This window comes from Lupinus angustifolius, chromosome LG09 (genome assembly GCF_001865875.1).
Source record: "Lupinus angustifolius cultivar Tanjil chromosome LG09, LupAngTanjil_v1.0, whole genome shotgun sequence".
Classification (NCBI taxonomy): Eukaryota; Viridiplantae; Streptophyta; class Magnoliopsida; order Fabales; family Fabaceae; genus Lupinus; species Lupinus angustifolius.
In genome coordinates this window covers 1,544,338-1,567,662 of record NC_032017.1, presented here as the reverse complement: position 1 = coordinate 1,567,662, position 23,325 = coordinate 1,544,338, and the positions used below count along the sequence as shown (strand labels likewise).

General features: G+C 33.1%; 2 protein-coding genes across 4 annotated transcripts; one reads left to right on the top strand and one right to left on the bottom strand.

Moving 5' to 3' along the window:
* On the top strand, positions 4,340–13,927 carry LOC109357370 (probable mitochondrial saccharopine dehydrogenase-like oxidoreductase At5g39410). Of its 3 annotated transcripts, XM_019601294.1 has the most exons (3): positions 4,340–4,916; positions 11,166–11,300; positions 13,069–13,927. In XM_019601294.1, exons 1-3 carry the CDS (start codon positions 4,371–4,373, stop codon positions 13,759–13,761), a joined length of 1,374 nt encoding a protein of 457 aa, XP_019456839.1. In that variant the 5' UTR covers positions 4,340–4,370; the 3' UTR covers positions 13,762–13,927. The 3 variants fall into 3 exon arrangements, with proteins under 3 accessions (XP_019456839.1, XP_019456840.1, XP_019456838.1); XM_019601295.1 differs by lacking the exons at positions 11,166–11,300; positions 13,069–13,927 and adding an exon at positions 5,535–6,243 and having other exon boundaries at positions 4,340–5,051; XM_019601293.1 differs by lacking the exon at positions 4,340–4,916 and having other exon boundaries at positions 10,553–11,300.
* Positions 14,530–22,237, bottom strand: LOC109356150 (phosphatidylinositol 3,4,5-trisphosphate 3-phosphatase and protein-tyrosine-phosphatase PTEN1-like). Its single transcript, XM_019599487.1, has 12 exons — positions 22,075–22,237; positions 21,270–21,587; positions 20,406–20,582; positions 18,791–18,904; positions 18,482–18,670; positions 18,138–18,374; positions 17,654–17,755; positions 17,135–17,248; positions 16,826–17,014; positions 16,482–16,718; positions 15,998–16,099; positions 14,530–14,946 (listed from the first exon to the last, which is right to left on the bottom strand). The coding sequence occupies exons 2-12, from the start codon at positions 21,546–21,548 to the stop codon at positions 14,794–14,796; spliced, it is 1,893 nt and encodes a 630-aa protein (XP_019455032.1). The 5' UTR covers positions 21,549–21,587; positions 22,075–22,237; the 3' UTR covers positions 14,530–14,793.

Genomic DNA, 23,325 nt, shown 5'->3' with positions numbered 1-23,325 from the left:
CTTTATTCAAAAAAAAAAAAAAATTTACCCATTTTTCCGCAATGTTTTTGAGAAGTATTTTTCGGGGCGTTACATATTAAATTACACTCACTAATTTAGGGTAATAGGCATTTTGTTCTAAACATAAATCTCGAAGATATTGTTGCCTAAGGAAGTTTGGAAATTGAGGATTCTTGATTTGAGGCATAAAAACTGAAATTTGTGATTGGAAAGTATTTAGAATTGAAAATGTAGTGTGTTTAGCCACAATTTTTTAATGAAATCGGTCAAGAAATGAAGATCCTAAGTTTTGGGGATGAGACACACGGATTAGGAAGATGAAGAAGATGAAGTTCTGGAAATATTTTTTTGAAGAATCCTACATAAAGGATGGCCATATTAATCAGTTACTCTAGTAGAGTAAGAGATTACTCATTCAAAGAAAACCCCGATTTTCCAGATGATTTCATCGGGTAATTGGTTACTCCCTTAGAGTAAACAATTACTTCCCCAAGATTTTCAGATTTAAGATACCTTAATACTTGGAGGTTGATTGGTTACATACCAACAAAAAATTGAAATTTCATGATTTAAACACATAAATAGACAAGTTGGAATACATATACTATAATGAAGCAAACATGTAAACACATAAACATGAAAAATGATTTAACTTAGGTCTGCTTCATCTAATATGCTTAATTCTCTTCTAAATTTTATGAAAAGGTTCTATTGCTATGGGATTAGTGAATATGTATGCTAGTTGATCATGAGTGTCAACAAACTCTAACTACACATCTTTCTTTTGAACATAGCCCCTAAGGAAGTGATACCTTATATATATGTGTTTATATTGAGAATGTATTATTGGATTCCTAGTGAGGCTGATAGCAATCGTGTTATCACACTTCAAGGGAACGTAACTTAGGTCTAGACTGTAATCATGTAATTGGTGTTTGAACCACAACACCTATGCACAACAATTAAATGTTGTTACGTATTATGTCTTCATATTACTTAAAGCAACACATGCATGTTTCTTACATGGCTAGGAGAATAAGGTATTTCCTAGAATGAGACATGTTCTACTAGTACTCTTCCTCTCAGTTTTGCATCCAGCAAAACCTGATTACGAGTATCCAACCAAATCATTATACTTCCCTTAGGATACCATAGTCCTATGTCAGTTGTTCTTTTTAGATATTTCATAATTCTTTTTATTGCAACTAGACGTGACTCTTTAGGTTTGGACTGGTATCTACCAAATAGACAAACACTAAACAAAACATCAGGACTACTTGTAGTAAGATATAGAACATAACTACTCATACCTTGATACTTTGTTATATCAATGCATTTTCCAGCTTCATCTGTGTCAACATGGATATTTGATCCCATAGGAGAAGCAATTGCTTTTCATTCGTCCATCTCAAATCTTTTGAGTAAATCTTTGCATTACTTGGACTGATTCACAAAGATTCCATCCTTTATTTACTTGAACTGTCTCGTGTGATGTGCCTTGAACAGTCGCTTTCATGATACCACATTTTACTTATGGCTTTCAGACACTCCTACAAAACAAATTAAAATAATATTCTAGGTACCCAATGTGATTTGGGTCCTTTGGGGTTAACATCTTTCTCAACCCAAACATATTAGCTAGTTGGGATACCAACTTTCCTAATATAGCATGAATTAGGTGTATGACCTATATTTTTACAATAAAAGGACGTGGATTGATGTTGATATATCCTTGGTTTTGATTTAAACAAAGTATTTTTATGGATATTTTCTAAAACCATAAATCGAACCAAACATGTATGGTTCTTTAAAAAAATCGAACCACGAAACCAAACCAAACATATTTTGCGGTTTGGTTCAATTTGATTCTATTAATTTCGCAATTTAAACTGAAAGTGATTACATCCCTAATATAAATTAACTTTTGCCCTCTTTTTTCTATGTAATATTGATTTTGAGCTGTGGCCAGTGTACATGTCGTCTCATATCTATAAATAAAAACATTTTATTCCTACTAATTTATATCATTTACTTTCTTACTATTAAAAACCAATCATATCATTAAAAGATTTGATATTTATTAGTAAAAGCTGTCTTATTATGTTAATGAGTTATCTATTTCTGATTCATAACATTGGAAATGATACATATTAGTTAATATAGAAAATTTTAATACACTCAACTATTATGCTACTAAATACTAAACATATATGTAGGAGTATAAAATTTCAATTCAGTTTGGTTTTTAGTTATTTCAGTGATTGAATTGAAAAAAAAAATATGGTTCGGTTTTTTAAACTAACCACAAATTTAACTGTAAAAATTAAATTGAGCCACTTTTGAATAGTTCAGTTCCACAATTTTTCCTATTATTTCTTATATAAAATATTACATCAATTGAAAGTTCAAAATGTATTACAAGAAATATTATTTGTCCATAAAATAAAAAACACTACTACAATATTATAAAACATTATAAATCATATGTAGAGTAAAAATATTGAAACTGATAATTGTCCATTAGTAATATATAACAATTATATAATTTATAGATAAAAAATTAATTATCACATATATAATAATATAATCCACAATTAATAATATATGTTTATTAGTAAATATATAACAATACAATTCATGATTAATAACATATATACAAATTAATAAAATATATAATAGTTATATATAACTTTCACAATTCACAATTAGTAACACATATAACAATATATTATATATGTTAGTTTGTAACTCAATACCATAAAAGTTGGAAGATATGTTCCAAATCATAAAACACTATGAAACAATTTACTAAGTAATAACATATATAATACTAAGATAATAATAATTTAGTAATATATAATATTATATTTCACACAAAATTAATAATTTAAACTACAATGTTAAATAATTTAAATAAAAATCAAACATCATTCTTTAGTATCTATTTCTTTAATATGTAGTTCAGATCGATTCTAACAGTTCCTAAATTTCTAAAATCATAAACCAAACTGAACATAAATGGTTGCTTAAAAAATAAGTGAACTGAATCGAACTATATTTTGTGGTTGCTTAAATTTCTAATACTAGTACAAGAGATAATCACATCTCCTTCTTCATAGACATCTTAGCTCTTAAAAATGGCATAATGAATTGTGGTTATGAATGGAGATCACATGTCGTCATTTTTGTCTCACTTTATATCTCGTTCAATAAAAAAATGACACTTATTTAAGGAAAAAATTATAAAAACATAAATTAATATTTTTATATTATTTTGTTAAGTTTGACTAGCTAAGGATAAGAGTGAGGATCCTCTCCGGTACGAGAATACATCTTCTATCCTACAACTTGTGTCACTCCATGTGTCACTAATTGCGATTGAATAGAAAAATATTTAATAATTAAATTTTTAACTTAAATATATTTTCTTCAATCAATGACAACTAATGACTCATAAAATGAAACAAACTGTCAGACAATATATGCTCCCCTCAAACACTAGAGAGTGAACTACATCAAAATCAAAGGAAAAAATAATGTCATGTGCACTTCTACCCTTTAAACATAATTATATAATGCTTCTCTCCTTTCAATCAAGAGTAAAATCAACAATTTCTTTCTCCAATACTAGAGATGAGTTTGTTCGAAATATGGAAACATTTTTTTTTTGGAAATAAAATCTAAAAGAATAAAATATCTATTTATATCATGGAATAATTTATTTCCTTTAATTCACTCATTCATTACCTGGTATGTGTCTTATTTCAATTTGTCTTTACAATATATCATATTTTGTTTGATTTAATTACATCCGTCAATATTTTTTATTCAATAAATTACATTTATCTATCTTACAGAAGTAGTTAGTGTAACATATATTTATAATTAGGGGTGGTTTGTGTAGGTTTGAATGATTTCTGTAATTTCACTAAAACTCGAGTAATTCATTCTTTTAAATATATTATAAAAAAAATAATACATAAATTATCACTCATTTGTTACTCTATTCTCAGTCTTTTTATTAAGTAATTAGGTACAATTTCTATAAAATGGTGGATTGTCTAGAAGTTAGACTTATATAGAATATTAGTCATAAAAAATTTCTAATTCAAAGTTACCATTAGATAATGAATTTAAAATCTGTGTAGGACTGTATACAATTTTTATACTGTCAATATATTATTTACTATTAATTTGTATTCATTTTATTAGAAAAATTCAATTATAATTAATAAATCAATAGTAACCTAACAACGTGAAAAATAATTAAATATTAAATCCTTCCATAATATATTGGACGTAGTACATAACAATGAAAGCCATTTTCATCACAGCAAGTGCAAGATATCCATTCCAACGTGCAAAACTCCATGGCATCAAACCAAGACCAACAGAGTCCGAAATTCCATCGTTTTGATCTGATAATCCTTGGTGCCTCAGGTTTCACTGGTAAATATGTTGTGAAAGAAGCTCTCAAATTCCTCAACAACCCATCTTCCCCACTCAAATCTATAGCCGTAGCAGGCCGCAACGCAACGAAACTCACCCAAACACTCGAATGGGTTGCTCGACCCAACCCTCCACCTTCTATCCCCATTCTCACGGCTGACACCACCGACCCCTCATCCCTCCGCGCCCTCTGCGTCCAGACTTCCCTCATCATCAACTGTGTCGGCCCCTTCCGCCTCTACGGCGAGCCTGTCGTCGCCGCATGTGCTGACACCGGCTGCAACTATTTGGATATTTGCGGAGAGCCGGAATTCATGGAGCGAATGGAGGCCAAGTATCATAACAGGGCTGTGGAAACCGGTTCGCTGGTGGTTTCGGCTTGTGGGTTTGATTCGATTCCAGCGGAGCTAGGGTTCATGTTCAACTCACGGCAGTGGGTGAGTCCGGCGGTGCCGAATCGGGTGGAGGCGTTTGTGAGTACCGGGTCTGAGTGGAGCTGTGTGGGTAACTATGGGACCTATGAGTCCGCCATTCTCGGTGTTGCTAACGCCGACAAGTTGCAAGAACTGAGAAAGTCCAGACCCAGAAGAGCTAGGCCTGTGGTAAGAGATATATTTTTTGGATTTCAATTTGTTTGCTTCATTTTGATTGCTATGTTTATGTTTCGGGTTTTAGATTAAGGTCATCATAGTAATATTGCAGTTTTAGATTAAGGTACATAACAGTAACATTGCAGTTTTAGATTATGTTACACACCAATGGTACATGTTTGAGTCTTCTTAAGTAAAAACCTGAGTTCGAGTCTTATAGATAGAAAAAATGTCTGTTGGGAGAATTAGCCCACGTACTTGTGGATGTTTCCGGCTCAAACAGGATTGCCTCCAAATGTCAGGATACAAAATATCACTACTTTTAGTTCATAGATAATTGAATGAGCAATTCAAATCAATTAAATAATATTGCACACAATCTCACTTGCATCCCCTAGCCCCGTCTTGAATCCGCTATTAGATGTATTGACCGCATTTTTTATTATTATCTTTAATATTATGTCATTTTCTTGACTTGTTATTTCATGTTTGTAGATTCCTGGGCCTCCTCCTTCAAGAGGAGAAACTATAGAAAATAAGAAGGAATTTGGCCTTTGGGCTGTAAGGTTACCTTCAGCAGATTCAATTGTTGTTCGAAGAACACTTTCTCATCTAACAGAAAACCCTTATGGTATCCCTGGCTTGAATGAACATGCTGAGATTGTTGAGAAAAGGGAAGCATTCTGGTCATCTGTGAAACCAGCTCATTTTGGTGTCAAATTAGGTTCAAAATCTTTATTGGGCATTTACAGACTCATCATTGTTGGAATTTGCATTGGCATTCTTGGAAGTATTGCATTAGGAAGGTGGTTTCTTTTGAAATTTCCTTTGATCTTTAGCCTTGGTTTGTTCAGTAAAAAGGGCCCTTCTGAAGAGGAAGTGAAAAATGGTTCTTTCAATATATGGTTTGTTGGACATGGTTTTAGTAATAACATTATTGCTACACAGAAAAACACAAAACCTGACATGGAAATTGTAACAAGAATAAAGGGACCTGAAGTTGGATATCGAACCACTTCAATAATCCTTATTCAGTGTGCTCTCATTGTTCTCAGCCAACGCAATAACCTACCAAAGGGAGGAACTTACCCTCCAGGGATTATATTTGGTCCTACTGATCTACAACAGAGACTTCAAAGAAATGGAATTTCCTTCGATGTCATATCAAAAACTACAATTTCTTCTTGATTGTTACAACATCATCCTATAGTCTCAAACTAAGAAAATTTATGGTGCTCATAGACCTAGATAATAAGGGAGATATTGTATTTTCTTTGCATGAAATTCATGTTATATTAAGATTTGTTCCCACCTGCATGATATTCATCGAATAATGTAGTTTGATTAATTTACATTGGATAATGCTTTGTTTGACGTATACAAGTGTCTTGAAATTTTAAAAAATAAAATAAAATATACCTCCGGTATAATGAAGTTGGAAATGAACCTCTAACATTCCAAAAATTATTATATCTTCACAAATTAATATGAATTTAATATTATATATTAATAATGTAAATGTTTTTTATACTGTCAGCAATTCATTCATCATTAACTATAATTAAACTCAATTAATATTTTATCTATGATAAAAATAATACAAATCAAAGGTCAATGATGCACTAACGGTGCAAAAAACTTTATACTATCATTAAGGGTGGAAACAGGTCAGGCCAGACCAGGCTTTGCCTTAAACAGGCCCAGCCTATATAGCATATAGGAGTCTGGGCCTGGCCTGTTAGCCTGTTTAAAAAAAATCAAAGTCTGAGCTTGACCTGTTTAAAAGTCTGGCCTAGCCTGTTTAAAAGCCTATTATACTATATGGTCATGAAATAGGCTACTATGTCTACATTTAAATGGGTTTATATGTCTACTTTTAGTTAGACCCATCTAATTCTAATAATTAAATTATATTTTTGTATACATTTTTATATTAATATTACATATATAATAATATTATTTATATTAAAATAGTATAAATTCAATATTCATATATAATATAACTAAATAGGCCGGTCTGTTAGACTTAATAGGCCTTTTAGGTGGCCTAAAGCCTGACCTATTAAGCTAAATATGCTTTTTAGAAAGTCTAAGTCTGGCTTGTTAATGAAAAAAGTCTGGCCTGGCCTAGCCTGTTATAGGCCAGGTAATAGGCCCCTGATAGGCGGTCTGGCCTATTTCCACCCTTAACTATCATAATGAACAGATTTTAAACTCAATATTTTATCTATGATAAAAAAAGTAACATGATATAATCAATTCACCTTAAGATGATATGTCAATGTTAAGATAAAAATAATAACATAATTTTATTGTTATTATATTCTTATTGTTATGATTATCATTGTTATCATTATTCAATTATATATGTCAATATATTATTTGATTTTGAATGATATTATTTGTATATAGTTTATCTTGTTCTATCCTTATCAGTATATATGTTTGTTTCCATATATAATTTGTATTATTCTCTCAACTTTATAAAATAATATAAATTGATATTGTCATCATTACCATTATTGTGATCACCATTATTATGGTGATATGATTGAAATATTTGATTTGTGATAGGATTCAGAAGTTGATTATTGTTATCAAAAAATTAATAAAACTTTTAGAGTACCTAAAGATCTTTATCTTTAATAAAAATAAGAATAGTATTAATGAAGAATTGAGTTATTACGAGAATATTAGAGGGAAACTTGTTTTACGCATAGAATTCTAGCGGCTAAAGAAGATGGAAGAGGAGGAAGAGAGAAAAAGAGAGGAGGTGAAAACAAGGAAAATGATAGCACTCTCCATCTATCATAAGTAACATTATAACCCCTAAGACTCCATAAATTGTTAATTGAGAATTAATGTATTAAGAAACTTATTCTTATATGTGCAGTTATGTTTCTTCTGACACATTCAACTGAAAAAATCTTATTGGTTCAATTGTATTTGAATTATAAAGAGGAAGCAAATAATATCATACATACTTATACATGATTATAAATCAGATTAGCCTTGAACTTTATTAATATTTCATAATGATGAAAGCGTATATAATGTTGAGTAATGATTGTTGAGAGAATCTATGATCTAATTATGTTGATTATTTAATGATGGGATCTATGATCCAATTATATTGACTATTGATTGTTGAGATGGTCAATGACCCAATTATATTGACTATTCATGAGATCTTAGGATTCATTGATTGATTTAGACATGGACAAATGAATTATAAGTTGCAAGAACCCAAGGCGTTGTGTGAGTGGAAGGCATATCCACTAGAAGTATTGTATGCAAACTTTTAATCATAGACCGAGGGTTTGAGATAATTACTGCTACATATGCAAATTGGATGTTATTAATTTTATATGAATTATCTTCTAATTGATATTGTATAATTTATAACTTATTAGTTATATTATAAGATGATGTATTATGATTATTAACCCGTATTATTATTCTTTATGGAGATTTTTCTTACTCGTGACGGCTTGGAATGTCATGGTTTGATTTTTTTTTAAAAATAGCTCCTCAGATTTTAATCTCAACAGGCTCTGATCTTCTTACATTTTTACATCAAATGCCTAAAGAGTTTGGATTTAAACCATGTTAAAGATTCATTGTCAGACAATCATGCCCTGAATTGTTTATAAATTAGTTTTTATTGTATTAGTTATTTTAGATTTTTATCACAATATTCTATCTGCCATGCATACTAGAAATTGTTACATCATTTAAGGTAGGATATAAGCATAAGTGAGTAAATAATATAACAGAAGAAAAAGAAAATAGAATAAACTGTGTAATATGAAGAGTTTGATGGAGAAGTGTTACCAAAGTCATTGGAATATGTTTTGTTTATAGAGTGAAGAAGTGAAGTAGCCAAATTTGTAGAAGAAGAGATATATGTGTAGTTGTGGTTGGTTATTTCTCTCCTCTCTCTCTATTGTGTGTCTCAGAGTGTTGGCTTCTGCTAAATTGATGAGTGTGTTAAAAAGATCTCACTTTCACCTTCAAAAAGCTGAACCCTTTTGTCCCCTTATTCATTTATTATTATATCTCTTTTTCTGTGTATTCAAATAATAATAAAAGTTAATCTTTTTTATTTTAATTTCTCTCTCTTTAGATGAGTGACTGAGAATGTTGTGTGGGTTTGAGGGAAACTGAGTTTATGAGTCCACTTCTGCAGACAGTGGGTTATTGGGATGCCAATTACAAAATCTTATTTAATTAAAAATAAAAATTTTAATAATAGAAATTAATATTTGTATATTATTATATGAAATTTAATTGATTTGATACATAAGACCATGATTTTTTTGGGATAGATGATCATTGTCCGACTTATTGGTACTATCATCCATACTGCTTTTATCTAGTTCAATTCATTTTGGATTGTGGTTTGTTTAGGTCTTGTTTAAACTGGATGCTCACATACTAGATAAGGACTAATATGAGAATGAGTAAATTTAAAATATGTTTGTTGTGAATATGATAATAATGGTACCTTGAAAAATAGTTTTTGGGAATAGGTACCCGAATATTATAGCTTCCTTGTAGCATTGTCATGATAACCTTTGTGTGGATTATCACCGACCTAGTTTTGATGGATGTTAATGAAGGCTAAAGTATTAAATAGGATTCTGTTGTAAATTTGTGATAAAACAATTTCAAATGCCTATTGCACATGAGTTTCAGCAACATTATGAGAGTCAAATTCCTGACCTCAACAATAACAACAACAACCCTTTGGGTTTGAAGGTTTCGGAGCAATGAGTGACTACTCATTCTCTCACTTAGCATCTTTTTCGCAATTTCAAGGAATGTCATCAATGTTTGGCACTATTTCAAATACTCCATTGTCGGCATTCAACTCTCAATAATATTATCAACCGACAATGCCTTCACAACCAAACGAAGACGATGAAAATGATAACGATGATGAGGAGCGGCCACAACTAGTTAGAGGTGGAAGACAACATCAATCACAACAAGAACTAAGAGTCCAACCACCTCGAAGGATGAAGGCATTTGATGTGGAACATCATCTCCTAGATGTCATTAGCAATTTCTATTCTTGTTATGTTTTCTTTAATGTAACCATTTTTAAATTCCTAAGACAATTATCAATATCATTTCCATGAAATTTTCTTATTATTTCAATATATGCATTTAAAATAAGTGTTAAAAAATATCAAAAACATTAACCAAATTCCATAAAACTAACACTTTACTACAAATCATAAAACAAACTCCTAAAACAATAAATAACAATATCAATTTCGTGTTAAGGGGATTTCAAAAATCACCGTATCCCATCCAATCTCGTGTACGGAGTACACGACTATGAAAGTCGTGCATGCGCACGACTTCTCTTCAGGAGGAGAGAGAATCTGTAAGGGAAACATAGATGAGGTCCACGACATTGGTGAGAAATCGCATTTCCAAACAACGAGATCCACAAAAATACCCCTTTCCCTTAATTAATTCAAAGGTATCCCAATAGTGGGATACTAAACTAAATTTTCCGTGGAGAATCACCAAAAAGTGCAAGAGATCCATTCCAACGTGCAAAACCCCATGGCATCAAACCAAGACCAACAGAGTCCCAAATCCCATCGTTTTGATCTGATAATCCTTGGTGCCTCAGGTTTCACAGGCAAATATGTTGTGAAAGAAGCTCTCAAATTCCTCAACAACCCATCTTCCCCACTCAAATCCATAGCCCTCGCTGGTCGCAACCCAACAAAACTCACCCAAACCCTCCAATGGGCAGCTCGACCCAACCCTCGGCCTTCTCTCCCCATCCTCACCGCCGACACCGCCGACCCCTCATCCCTCCGCGCCCTCTGCGCCCAGACTTCCCTCATCCTCAACTGCGTCGGCCCTTTTCGCCTCCATGGCGAGCCCGTTGTCGCTGCATGTGCTGACACCGGCTGTGACTATTTGGACATCTGTGGAGAGCCGGAATTCATGGAGCGGATGGAGGCCAATTACCATGACAGGGCTGTGGAAACCGGTTCCTTGGTGGTTTCGGCTTGTGGGTTCGATTCGGTTCCTGCAGAGCTGGGGTTCATGTTTAATTCACGGCAGTGGGTGAATCCAGCGGTGCCGAATCGAGTAGAGGCGTTTGTGAGCTTGGAGTCTGAGAGGAGGATCGTGGGTAACTTCGCGACGTATGAGTCGGCGATTCTTGGTATTGCTAATGCCCACAAGTTGCAGGAGCTGAGAAGGTCCAGACCCAGAAGAGCTAAGCCTGTGGTAAGAGATGAAGTGTGATGTTGAATTTGATATTAAGGAAATAACTTTACTGTGATGTTAATATTGATGAAAATCCAATAATGTTAACAAAACTGTATTAACAACTAAGCAGGTGTTCACAGATTTTACACAAACTAGCCCAATAGATTTTCCCCCGATCACTTTACTGCAATTGTGGTTATTAGCCGTTTTGTGGCCATGACAGTTTGAAATTTTGTGATTAAAAATGTTTTCGAATCTGATGTGGCCTAAATGGAGTCTGATGCGGTTGCTTTGCATTGTGTCTCAATGCAGCTACATCATTATAATTTTGTGTCACGCTGCAATTTTGGGGTGATGCGATTGCAAAGATCACTTCAAACGCTTTATTGTGACTACATCTGCAATTTGATACAATAGTATGAACTGAGTGGCTTTTGTCAATAGGGAAGAAGGCGAGTAGTGGATGTGTGAGGACCAAATTGTAACAAATCTAACGTCAATTACTAATATTGTCTAATCTTGCAAAGATTGGGGACCAAATTGAAATGAATACTACTTAGAAGACTAAGATGGAAAAAAAACTAAGTTCACGGCAGATATCTATTTTGCCTATAAGAAGTAATTCTTCATTGCGTAGATGAAAAAAGTTGGGCTACTTCCTCAATCAATGCCCGGGATCTGCTCGAAGCATGGTTGTTTTAGTTTTCAAGTACAATCTTGGCGATTTAATATTTGTGGTTTGTAATAGGTAAGTCGTGATAAGGTTAATGCATATTTGTATTTGGCAAATATGTATTACTTGTGAACATTGTAGCGTTGGTTACAGTTTCCGTAACGTCAAGTGGGTTCAACAAGAAATCCAGCTGTCTAATTGTATGTGTCCTGGTATGAGACAAAACTTACATGATTATACAATAACTGTCAAGCACACGAACACAGACACACACATGATAACATGAGACATCAAATGACATATAGGATGATGCAGCAAAATTGAAATTTCGTAAACTAACGATGGGACATAGTATGTAATTGTGAACTGAAAAACAAGATTATACAGAAACATGGCAGGGGCTTTAGTTCTTTTAAATGCATTGATGATGAAACATTTGTACCTTCAAAATTGTAGGTAAAACTTAAAGAGTAATTAGGGTAGATGTGTTGAGGTGGAAGTGAGATGCTCAGAGTACAAAAGCTGTTAATTTTACTTGGGATATATTATGGCTACATTATACTGCATGTGGCCGTCTTGGTGTGTATATATCCGATTCCAAATCAACCCCTCAATTTGTTCTGTTTTACAACTGCTCCATGCGGGGTGAAAAGAACCTAGTACCAAGTAATGCTGTGGGCATAATAATTTCTCAAATATGTATAGATTCTACAAACAAGAGAAGATATTTCCATTATTACAATCAGATCTTGAAATGTGCCTACAAAAGGTGTCTAAGGCATATCACTGAGAATATAGAGGGCACTGTCTTCCCATTTTTCCTTATCTGTTTGCTACCTAAACAAATACTTGTTAAGGGGGAATTTGTTGTTATGTGAAAGAGTTACTAAAATTGGATTTGGATTAAATTGTCAGCTTCTTTCCTAGAACCCACTCCTACCCTTTTTCCTTCTTCTTTCTTGTGTTGTTTATTCAGACTACTCAATCTCGTTGTCTGAGATTAACTTACGCTAGCGTATGTATTGTTTATGACCTTGTATAGCAGTTTCCCTTTCCATTTTTTATAACGTTAATATTATGTCATTTTATCGACTTTTATTTTCATGGTTGTAGGTTCCTGGGCCTCCTCCCTCAAAAGGAGAAACCATAGAAAACCAGAAGAAACTGGGCCTTTGGGCAGTGAAGCTACCTTCAGCAGATTCAATTGTTGTACGAAGAACACTCTCAGTTCTAACCGAAAACCCACATGGTCTCCCTGGGTTGAATGAGCATGCTGAGATGATTGAGAAAAGGGAAGCCTTCTGGTCATCTGTGAAGCCAGCTCATTTTGGTGTGAAAATAGGATCAAAATCTTTATTGGGCATTTTCCGAATCATTACAGTCGGAATTTTCATTGGCCTTTTTGGCAGTTTTAACTTGGGAAGACGGCTTCTTTTGAACTTCCCTTCAGTCTTTAGCCTTGGTTGGTTCCGTGAAAAGGGCCCTTCCGAAGAAGAAGTGAAAAGTGCTTCTTTCAAGATGTGGTTTGTTGGACATGGTTTTAGTAATGAGAGTCTTGCCTCACAAAGAAACACAAAACCTGACACGGAAATCGTTACAAGAGTAATGGGACCTGAAGTTGGATATCTAACAACCTCAATAATCCTTATTCAGTGTGCTCTCGTTCTTCTTAGCCGACGCAACGACCTGCCAAAAGGAGGAGCATACCCTCCAGGGATTATATTTGGTCCAACTGATCTTCAGGAAAGACTGCAACAAAATGGAATTTCCTTTGATATCATATCAAAAAGTTCCATTTCTTCTTGACTGTTGCACTATCATCATATAAGCAGAAGTGTAATGCTCATAGAGCTGGATTATAACAATGTAGGGAGTGATTGTATTTGCATAAATTGACAACCTTTTAGTAAGGATACTATAGTTATGCTAAGGTTTGTTCATATCTTTTAATTGACAAATTTACATTGGGTAATGTTTTATTTCACACAAACAAACACTTAAAATCCAGCCACCATATGTACTATTTTACATTCATGTGTACACTTTTACATTCATCTGGTACTATTTTTTGGCAATTTGCTTTTATAGCAAATTGGTGATTGCAGGTTTTTGGTCCTATAGCATTCCAGAATAGATTACAAGAGTTCTGAACAACACAAGCACCACGGCCACTGATGATGGCACATAATTACAAGAGTTCTAAAATGGCATGAATGTGTGACTTAGACTATTATTGCATTCCAGAATAGATTTATAACAAGAAAAGGATTGAGAATTTCTTCCCTCATTTACAGGATCAAAGTTAAGCCCTAATGATGCAGGGTTTACTTTTGATCCACTCTCAGTTAAGAGTTAAATCATCTAAAAGTTGCATCATCATCAAAAGCATGCTAACTTTAGGTAATTGTATCAAAGTCAATCGTTTTTTTTATAAGCAAAAGTTGTATTAAAAAGAGCATAAGGGGTGCTAACCCAATACAAGAAAGATCAACATTTTCTAATAATGTGTTTTTACATGATAGGACCAGAGTGTTGAAGTTTTTACACAAGAACAAATTAAATTCAATGAGAAAACTGAAGAAGTTTTGCATTATAATGCTCTCAAGTTCTGCCCTTCAAAACTACTCAGTTACTAAAACAATACAAAAAATTGCACTTACACCCCAAGGGACTCATTAAGAATCATACAAAACACTGCAAGGGATCTGTGCACTGATACAAAACACTGCAAGGGACTCATTCTTCGGAACATTTAGCAGGAAATAATTTACACAAGGTAGTGTGAAGAATTAGACATGACCTTTCACCTTATGTTTGCATAGATCCATGTAAACAATATTAGAATGTATCATCACTAAAAGTGTCACCAATGGATATGCTTGATGATGAAAGTCCTGTATTCGCGGGGCCGAAGAGTAATTCGACGCAAAATGCAGGACCACATATTGATCTTCCTTTCTTCCCAACTTTGTCCAAGTCCCTTATTGTGAGCTACAAAACAATAGTTATAAAAGGGAACTCAGACAAGTAATATTCTGCATTCTATTTTCATGTCCTATTTAACTGTAAATGTCACATAAAACTGAACAATAAAAAATGCTTATTATTTCTGGCCTGAATCCTTCAATCTTTTTTGTGGCGCATTTTAGTTTATTCAAATATCACATCCTATATATGGTCTTTAAAAACTGCTATAAAACCCTTAACTTTTGTTGAACCAAATGACATGTCATGTGTTACGACTTATGCATATGAGGATATCCTAACTTGGAAGTTTATCAAATACTGACAGACGAGTGAAGCCACCAAAAAAGAGAAAATTCTCCCACCTAGAAGACTAGTCTTTTGGGTTGTGCTCTTCTTATGTGCTTAAGTCCTAACAATTGATCATTTCATTGAGTTTGCTATGCTACATAATGTGAGATTCCTAACATTGTTGTCCCTTAAAGGACCGAAGTCCGCAGCTGCTTTCACTCTATTAACACTAACTCGATGGATAGACCAGTCTTTTGGGTTTGACTCTCATCATATTAAGTCCTAATACCATGATCAAAGCAGTGAGATATTTCAATTTCACAGCTGTGCTTTTGTTCTTATCTTAGTATTTTTTATTTCCATTGCTTCAAATGCTTAAAAATCCTAACTATGTCAAATAATGATGAACTTCTTGAACAAAAATTTCAAATAGACTGAGTCACTGAGATGTAAATTTATGTTATATAAGCTCCACCTTGAAGAGGTTTTCCATAACAAATGAAATATTAATAACCCCAGTAATTGTTTTGTAATAGGAAAATGATAGATCCTCCTACTAATCTTTTTATCCACAAGAAGATGACATGTGTCACAATAAGATATTTTAATTATTAATGATTGGATTATAAGTAATATGTATCACTTTTTTGTGGGTAGGATAATTAGTACGAGGATTTAGTAGGAGAATATAACGCTCTTTTGAAATATATTTGAAGGGCTTAAGTATGTTCCATCTAATACAGCACCAAACAAAATTAATAATGGCATGAAAGAAGAATGATAATACCTGAAGTAAGCTGTTCCTGATAAAGGCTGTATTAAAACAGCAATAGAAAAGACGGCCTCCTATCATTTTCTCATAGAAGATGACACGTACATCTCCAGTTACCTGTCCAACAATTTCAGGTTGGTCAGTTAGAAGTGGAAATTAATATTAGGTAGAACTAAAAAATGGCGGCTCAGTTCACGAGATTCTCAGTTAGTAAGATCTGGAAATAATAAATATACCAGTCTTTCCCCTACAAAAATTAAAAAAGCTATTTCTAAGATTAGAACTCAGCCTCATGGTCACTAGCAACCTTACTATTGCGCGTCTGTTAGCAAAATAACATTTTGCAATTTTGCATGTGTCAACAAAAATAATCAACTTTACCCACATTTAAAACTTTAGCGAAATTCCTACCCTTAAAATTTTTGATGTAACAAAATAGTTATTTACTCAACTTTTTACAGCATGTAATTAAATATAACAGTTAATGATGACTACTTACTTTTATAGGTTGGTCAAAATAATGGTCTAGACATGATTTTTTGTATATTATAGGACTCTCTGTGTCCATTTGAACTACAATACGAGGTTCTTCTTGTTCTGTTTGGTTTCCATTTTCATCACCTTCAACATAAGAAATATAATATCGAGGACTATTCGTTCTCTGATAACCTTTCTTAACCTGTCTGCAACAGCTTCGAGAAACTTCCACTGAAGGACGATAAACCTGATTAGGAACCTATAAAAAGGAACAACAAATCTTGATATCTGTAGATGGAAGGTTTAGCAGCTAAAAATTATCAACAAATCTTGATATCTTGATATGATAGATGGTTGAGAACTAACCTGTTGTAGCTCTGAGATGACAAAGAATACAGTGTCAATGTTAACAGTATCATAAAGCCTTATTCGCCTCAATTCTCTGCTGCATGATGGAGGCAAGTTCACAATTGGTGCTCCATTTCCAGCACCCCTAGGCACAGAAAGCACACTCTCCCAATATCCCACATAACGACGCTGGCTTGGTATTGATACCTGTTACAATACACCCACAAATATGTTGGTGTCATATTGCTGTAATTCGGTGTCACATTACAATCACAGTGTAATATGGTTGTATTTTAAAATGTTGGAACTATACCTAATATAACTTACTCCTTCATTATTTGTTGTTCTTCTATCTGCATACAATTGAAGAGCCTCATCTGCTGACATGCCACAATAAGTTAGGTATGCACACACCATTAAGCCAGTTCTCCCCTTCCCTGCCTGCATAATTGTAATCAAATAGTACAAATCAGAAAAATGTATCTAGTTACACTTGACACTGTAATATCTATGCACTGTCAGTGTACAGAAAGATTTATACACACTCAATATATTTCTTATACAGTATCGGCGCATATATTTTTCTCAATACTAGAAGGAAACTGTTCTACACATATTTTCAACATCTAAATGATTCCTTTCTTTGTCGCAAAAAAAATGAATCTCAGAAGCATCCCAGCCAAAGTAAGTAATATGTATCACTTTTTTGTGGGTAGGATAATTAGTACGAGGATTTAGTAGGAGAATATAACGCTCTTTTGAAATATATTTGAAGGGCTTAAGTATGTTCCATCTAATACAGCACCAAACAAAATTAATAATGGCATGAAAGAAGAATGATAATACCTGAAGTAAGCTGTTCCTGATAAAGGCTGTATTAAAACAGCAATAGAAAAGACGGCCTCCTATCATTTTCTCATAGAAGATGACACGTACATCTCCAGTTACCTGTCCAACAATTTCAGGTTGGTCAGTTAGAAGTGGAAATTAATATTAGGTAGAACTAAAAAATGGCGGCTCAGTTCACGAGATTCTCAGTTAGTAAGATCTGGAAATAATAAATATACCAGTCTTTCCCCTACAAAAATTAAAAAAGCTATTTCTAAGATTAGAACTCAGCCTCATGGTCACTAGCAACCTTACTATTGCGCGTCTGTTAGCAAAATAACATTTTGCAATTTTGCATGTGTCAACAAAAATAATCAACTTTACCCACATTTAAAACTTTAGCGAAATTCCTACCCTTAAAATTTTTGATGTAACAAAATAGTTATTTACTCAACTTTTTACAGCATGTAATTAAATATAACAGTTAATGATGACTACTTACTTTTATAGGTTGGTCAAAATAATGGTCTAGACATGATTTTTTGTATATTATAGGACTCTCTGTGTCCATTTGAACTACAATACGAGGTTCTTCTTGTTCTGTTTGGTTTCCATTTTCATCACCTTCAACATAAGAAATATAATATCGAGGACTATTCGTTCTCTGATAACCTTTCTTAACCTGTCTGCAACAGCTTCGAGAAACTTCCACTGAAGGACGATAAACCTGATTAGGAACCTATAAAAAGGAACAACAAATCTTGATATCTGTAGATGGAAGGTTTAGCAGCTAAAAAGGAACAACAAATCTTGATATCTTGATATGATAGATGGTTGAGAACTAACCTGTTGTAGCTCTGAGATGACAAAGAATACAGTGTCAATGTTAACAGTATCATAAAGCCTTATTCGCCTCAATTCTCTGCTGCATGATGGAGGCAAGTTCACAATTGGTGCTCCATTTCCAGCACCCCTAGGCACAGAAAGCACACTCTCCCAATATCCCACATAACGACGCTGGCTTGGTATTGATACCTGTTACAATACACCCACAAATATGTTGGTGTCATATTGCTGTAATTCGGTGTCACATTACAATCACAGTGTAATATGGTTGTATTTTAAAATGTTGGAACTATACCTAATATAACTTACTCCTTCATTATTTGTTGTTCTTCTATCTGCATACAATTGAAGAGCCTCATCTGCTGACATGCCACAATAAGTTAGGTATGCACACACCATTAAGCCAGTTCTCCCCTTCCCTGCCTGCATAATTGTAATCAAATAGTACAAATCAGAAAAATGTATCTAGTTACACTTGACACTGTAATATCTATGCACTGTCAGTGTACAGAAAGATTTATACACACTCAATATATTTCTTATACAGTATCGGCGCATATATTTTTCTCAATACTAGAAGGAAACTGTTCTACACATATTTTCAACATCTAAATGATTCCTTTCTTTGTCGCAAAAAAAATGAATCTCAGAAGCATCCCAGCCAAAGGTTCACTTACAAGATTGTACAATTATCTTTTAGAAATATGAAGCATCTAGGATCAGTAAGAATACATAAACAAAACAGCTTAAGGCAATCTCTAGCTCCAGCTAAAGACAACCATAAAATTCAATGAAGCTGTTCCCTTCATAATTTCAGTATTATCTATCATATCTTTTATCGGTTGAGATCATAGTCACATGATATGTAATTCTCTTTTTTATGGGCGCAGGTGCTTAGTATGCGATATGTTACCCTGTCAAATATTGGTATGTTAGGGGCATATTCAGGGTATTTATAGTTTTCTGTACGGTTGTTTCTAGTGCTACTTCTTGTAAGCTTGAATTAACTTTTGTTTTACCATAGGAGAAATATCAAAGAATACAATTATTTATTATTTGTTGTAACTCATTTCATGTAAGTCAGTGTACCAATTATTCTTCTTTTCTTTTCTTTTACTGAAATTATAGGTAAAAATCTGGTTTATTCCTTAAAGAGAATCGATTCTCATAAGAACCACAAATTGGTACAAGAAAACCAATTCACGATGTTTCAATGGTTAGATAAATAAAAAATCTAAAACTTTTGCTCAAGTGTCATGCTTGGTGGCTTTTCTTATTAAGTTATTTAAATAATAAAATATAAAACATGAAGACATTAAAAAACAGGCATTATACCAAGGTTTCGATACTAAGGGAGAAACATAACCAGAATCTAGCCATAGGCTAACTTACTTGTACCGCAAGTAATCTTAGTAGATGAATGTAAACCATTGATTTCTTGTAATTAGATGATTAAATATTTGACCCTTAGATAAATGATGTTTATCTTTTAAATAGTTAGTTATTTAGTTACTTGTATATAAACAAAGGTTGGTCCTTAACGTAAGTAGTAATCATTTATTCAAATCCTAATTCAATCAATTGAGGTATTATTCATATTTTCATCTTCTTCCATTCCAGTATTCAGAGCTTGTTAAGCTCATTCTTGATCATTGATCAAATAATTTTTACAAACATTCAAACGCATGAAGCTCCCAACTAGGGGAGTTTGGGGAAGGTAAACAGTCTTACTCTTACAAATAAAGAGGTTGTTTTCAGGATTCCGAGCTCATGACCTTTAGGTCACAAGGCAAATAACTTTACCGTTGTCTTGACGGTTCGAAGCACAGACATATTAAATTAAATAACTACAAATATAATAAAATGTGAAAGACTCCATTGTGAAATTTCTTAAGATTCGAATTGGAAGTGTGCCTTTTCTTACCATGCAATGTATAACTGCAATATTTTTTGGGTCACTTGACAGCCATGAATCCACACTTTCACAGAAAGCTTTGATCATTTCAAGAGGTGGCACATGGTTATCATCGAATGGATATGCTTCTACACGTCCATAAAAGTGTGTTGGGTCATAACTTTCTTCTATACATAGATTATAGATCTGAAATTTCAAAAGTCATATCCTTTAGCTATAACAAAATGCATGACAGTTAGTGAATAAAGGTAGAATGATAGGTAAAAGTGACATCCTTTACACCTTCAATTTGTTAACATTATACAACTATTCATAGTGTCATACACTTCTATGAAGATATATATAAGTCACATAACATAAGTGAAGAAAACTAAATATACTGACAAAGAAGAATAAAGGATACTATAACCTGTAAGTAATAAGTAGTTTACATGAACCTGCTAGAGGTGATTCTAGTTTTATTCAAATCAACAAGGTACACAATGTATTTTGATAGATTAGTACAAATATGAAAGACAAAGCAAACAAAATTCAAGGATTTAAAGAAAGACCTTCCTATTTGTTAAGCAAATGGTTTTACAACAACAATCAAATATTTATCCAAATAGGTGAAGTCGGCTACATACATATTAAACAACATTAGCCTCATGGTTATTGGGACACAAAAAGAGCGAAGACTCACAAGTGAAACATCACGTTTCAAACCAAAACCTTAAAGCAATAGTTTCATGTGTCTTTTCCAGTTATAAACTCTTTCATTTCTCTCCTCATATCCATTGTGTCACTTTACACTTAAATATACGCAACAAAAACAAACATACAATTCAAGGTAAATAAGATGATAGTACATTGTACCATGAGTTGAAAGTGCACCTTATAATGGTCTTGATGTCTCATGTCCAAGACAGATTTGACTTGCCAAAGAGGATTTCGATACATTGCACGCATACGTTCTGAAGGAAATGACATGGCTAATACCCTATCTGTGATATATGACATGTCAAGATCATAACCAGCAATTAGCATTCTTCTACGTTGCTTAGATACCAAGTTACGAATAAAATTCTTGGCTAGGTAATTTATCATGTGATCTTGTAAACTCAGCCTATGATTAATTTTGGGCTGGCCTGGCTTTGAAATTTTCAACCCCATTTGGTTGATATGTCAGTTTGCACACTGATGACAAAGTGCCTGTGACAAAAATAAGATGTTTTGTGAAATCAGAATGCTAAAGTTCAGATGCATAAAATTTAAAAAAATAATCATATCAAATTTCCCAACAATCATTGCTATCTCAATGAAAGTGGTGGCACAGAAACATTAAACACGGGAAGATACTCAATGGGTATAGAATAGTTATAAAAAATGTAGTGGTTCATCACTTTTTGTATTATTATTATAAGATTTTCTTACTTCGGTATTGAAACTAACAAATATTTAAATTGTCATTAGTCATTTAACAAGTATTTAAATGACACAAGATGACTAGGGTTTGAAAATGTGATTTGCAACCGCATTTGATATTGCGAATTTGATATTTTCTACAACGACATGGGGGATACAATTCCAACCACATCGATCACACTTTCCCATGCAATTGCAGCATGTTCAACAAAACGTCCGCAACCACAATTTAAAACAACACAAGACACACAAATAAAGGGATGAAATATGGTACTTGTTTGAGCTAAACATGTAGCTGCAAAGGTGATATCTCTGTCAGATTGATAGAATAGAAAACTAGCCACATCTAGGGTTCCAGAGGAAATAAGGATACCCTAGACAAAGCCAGTGAGATGAAGAAATGAGAGGTGATGTGAGAACCTCCATGATGAATGTGGTGATGGGTTGGTAAGAAAAAAGAGAAAGAGAAAGAGAGAGAAAAAATGGGAATGGTAGTGGCAGAAACGGTTTGTGCCATATTTGGAGGGAATGATAACCTCACTTCCATGCAACATCTCCAAATTTGGACAAAACAAAACCGACATCATAGGAAATGGTCTGTTCTTATGCATTTTCTTATTCTGTTGGCTTTAAGAAGGTACCAAACTACTCGCAATCTTCATGTCTTGGCTGGACTAACCCTACTATACTTTTCTTTCTGTTTCCAGAACTTCAAAAAATTGAAAGGAAAAAACCAAATTTGTCTACATAGATTTTAGGGTCAAGATACTCCTTTTATTGCCTATAATTAGAAATGGCAATGAGTAAGAATAGGTTCGAGTCTTGCTTGTATTCATACTTGCACCTATTTGCATGTATATATGTAAAGTTAGTGTGTATCTAATGGATTTTTCACTTTAATTATATTTATATGTTTAATTAATATCAATATTTTTACCATTACATGAATAATAGTATACGTTTATTATAAATTTATTAGTACTAAATTGCTGTAGTTTCTTGTTTTTTTTCTTAATGTACCAAAAATATATATAAAATATTTGTTAAAAAATAAATTTATAAATGTCTAGATACTAGTAGGCAATATTCATTACACTAGAATTATCTTTCAACAATACATATTTAGTTGTACCTATGTGTAGGATGTTGTTAGATGATAGGTGGAGCTCAAAGGAACGACATTCTTCAACAATGCGTAACGAAATAAACGTTGTTATATTTATCCAATCAAAAACTTTTAATGAAACACATGTTGTAAATTTTATGGTGTATAGATTCAACAACGCTAAGTGAACTGAGCATTCTTGATTGTCACATATTCAACTATGTTCTTTGTAATGAATGTTGTTGAATCACATGTTTGAATATTGGTGTATCAAGCACTTGCTACGTAACATGTGTGTTTGAAGATATTATTAATTATATTATATATTAATTTCAAATTCCTACATTCTATTGTCAATTATTTAGGTATAAATATTGAACTAAAAGTAAAAATAATAATATTTGAATCACTACAAGAAAT

Bases quoted from the DNA above. Each gene is read 5' to 3' on its own strand.
- LOC109356150 (XM_019599487.1), bottom strand. From the start codon at position 21,548: ATGGGGTTGAAAATTTCAAAGCCAGGCCAGCCCAAAATTAATCATAGG. The intron at 20,583-21,269 runs GTGCACTTTCAA...TTGAAATTTCAG, and splicing joins GACATCAAGACCATTATAAG to ATCTATAATCTATGTATAGA. The intron at 18,671-18,790 runs GTAAGTTATATT...GTATTGTAACAG, and splicing joins GAACAACAAATAATGAAGGA to GTATCAATACCAAGCCAGCG.
- LOC109357370 (XM_019601294.1), top strand. From the start codon at position 4,371: ATGGCATCAAACCAAGACCAACAGAGTCCGAAATTCCATCGTTTTGAT. The intron at 4,917-11,165 runs GCGTTTGTGAGT...AATCGAGTAGAG, and splicing joins CGGTGCCGAATCGGGTGGAG to GCGTTTGTGAGCTTGGAGTC. The intron at 11,301-13,068 runs GTAAGAGATGAA...TCATGGTTGTAG, and splicing joins CCAGAAGAGCTAAGCCTGTG to GTTCCTGGGCCTCCTCCCTC.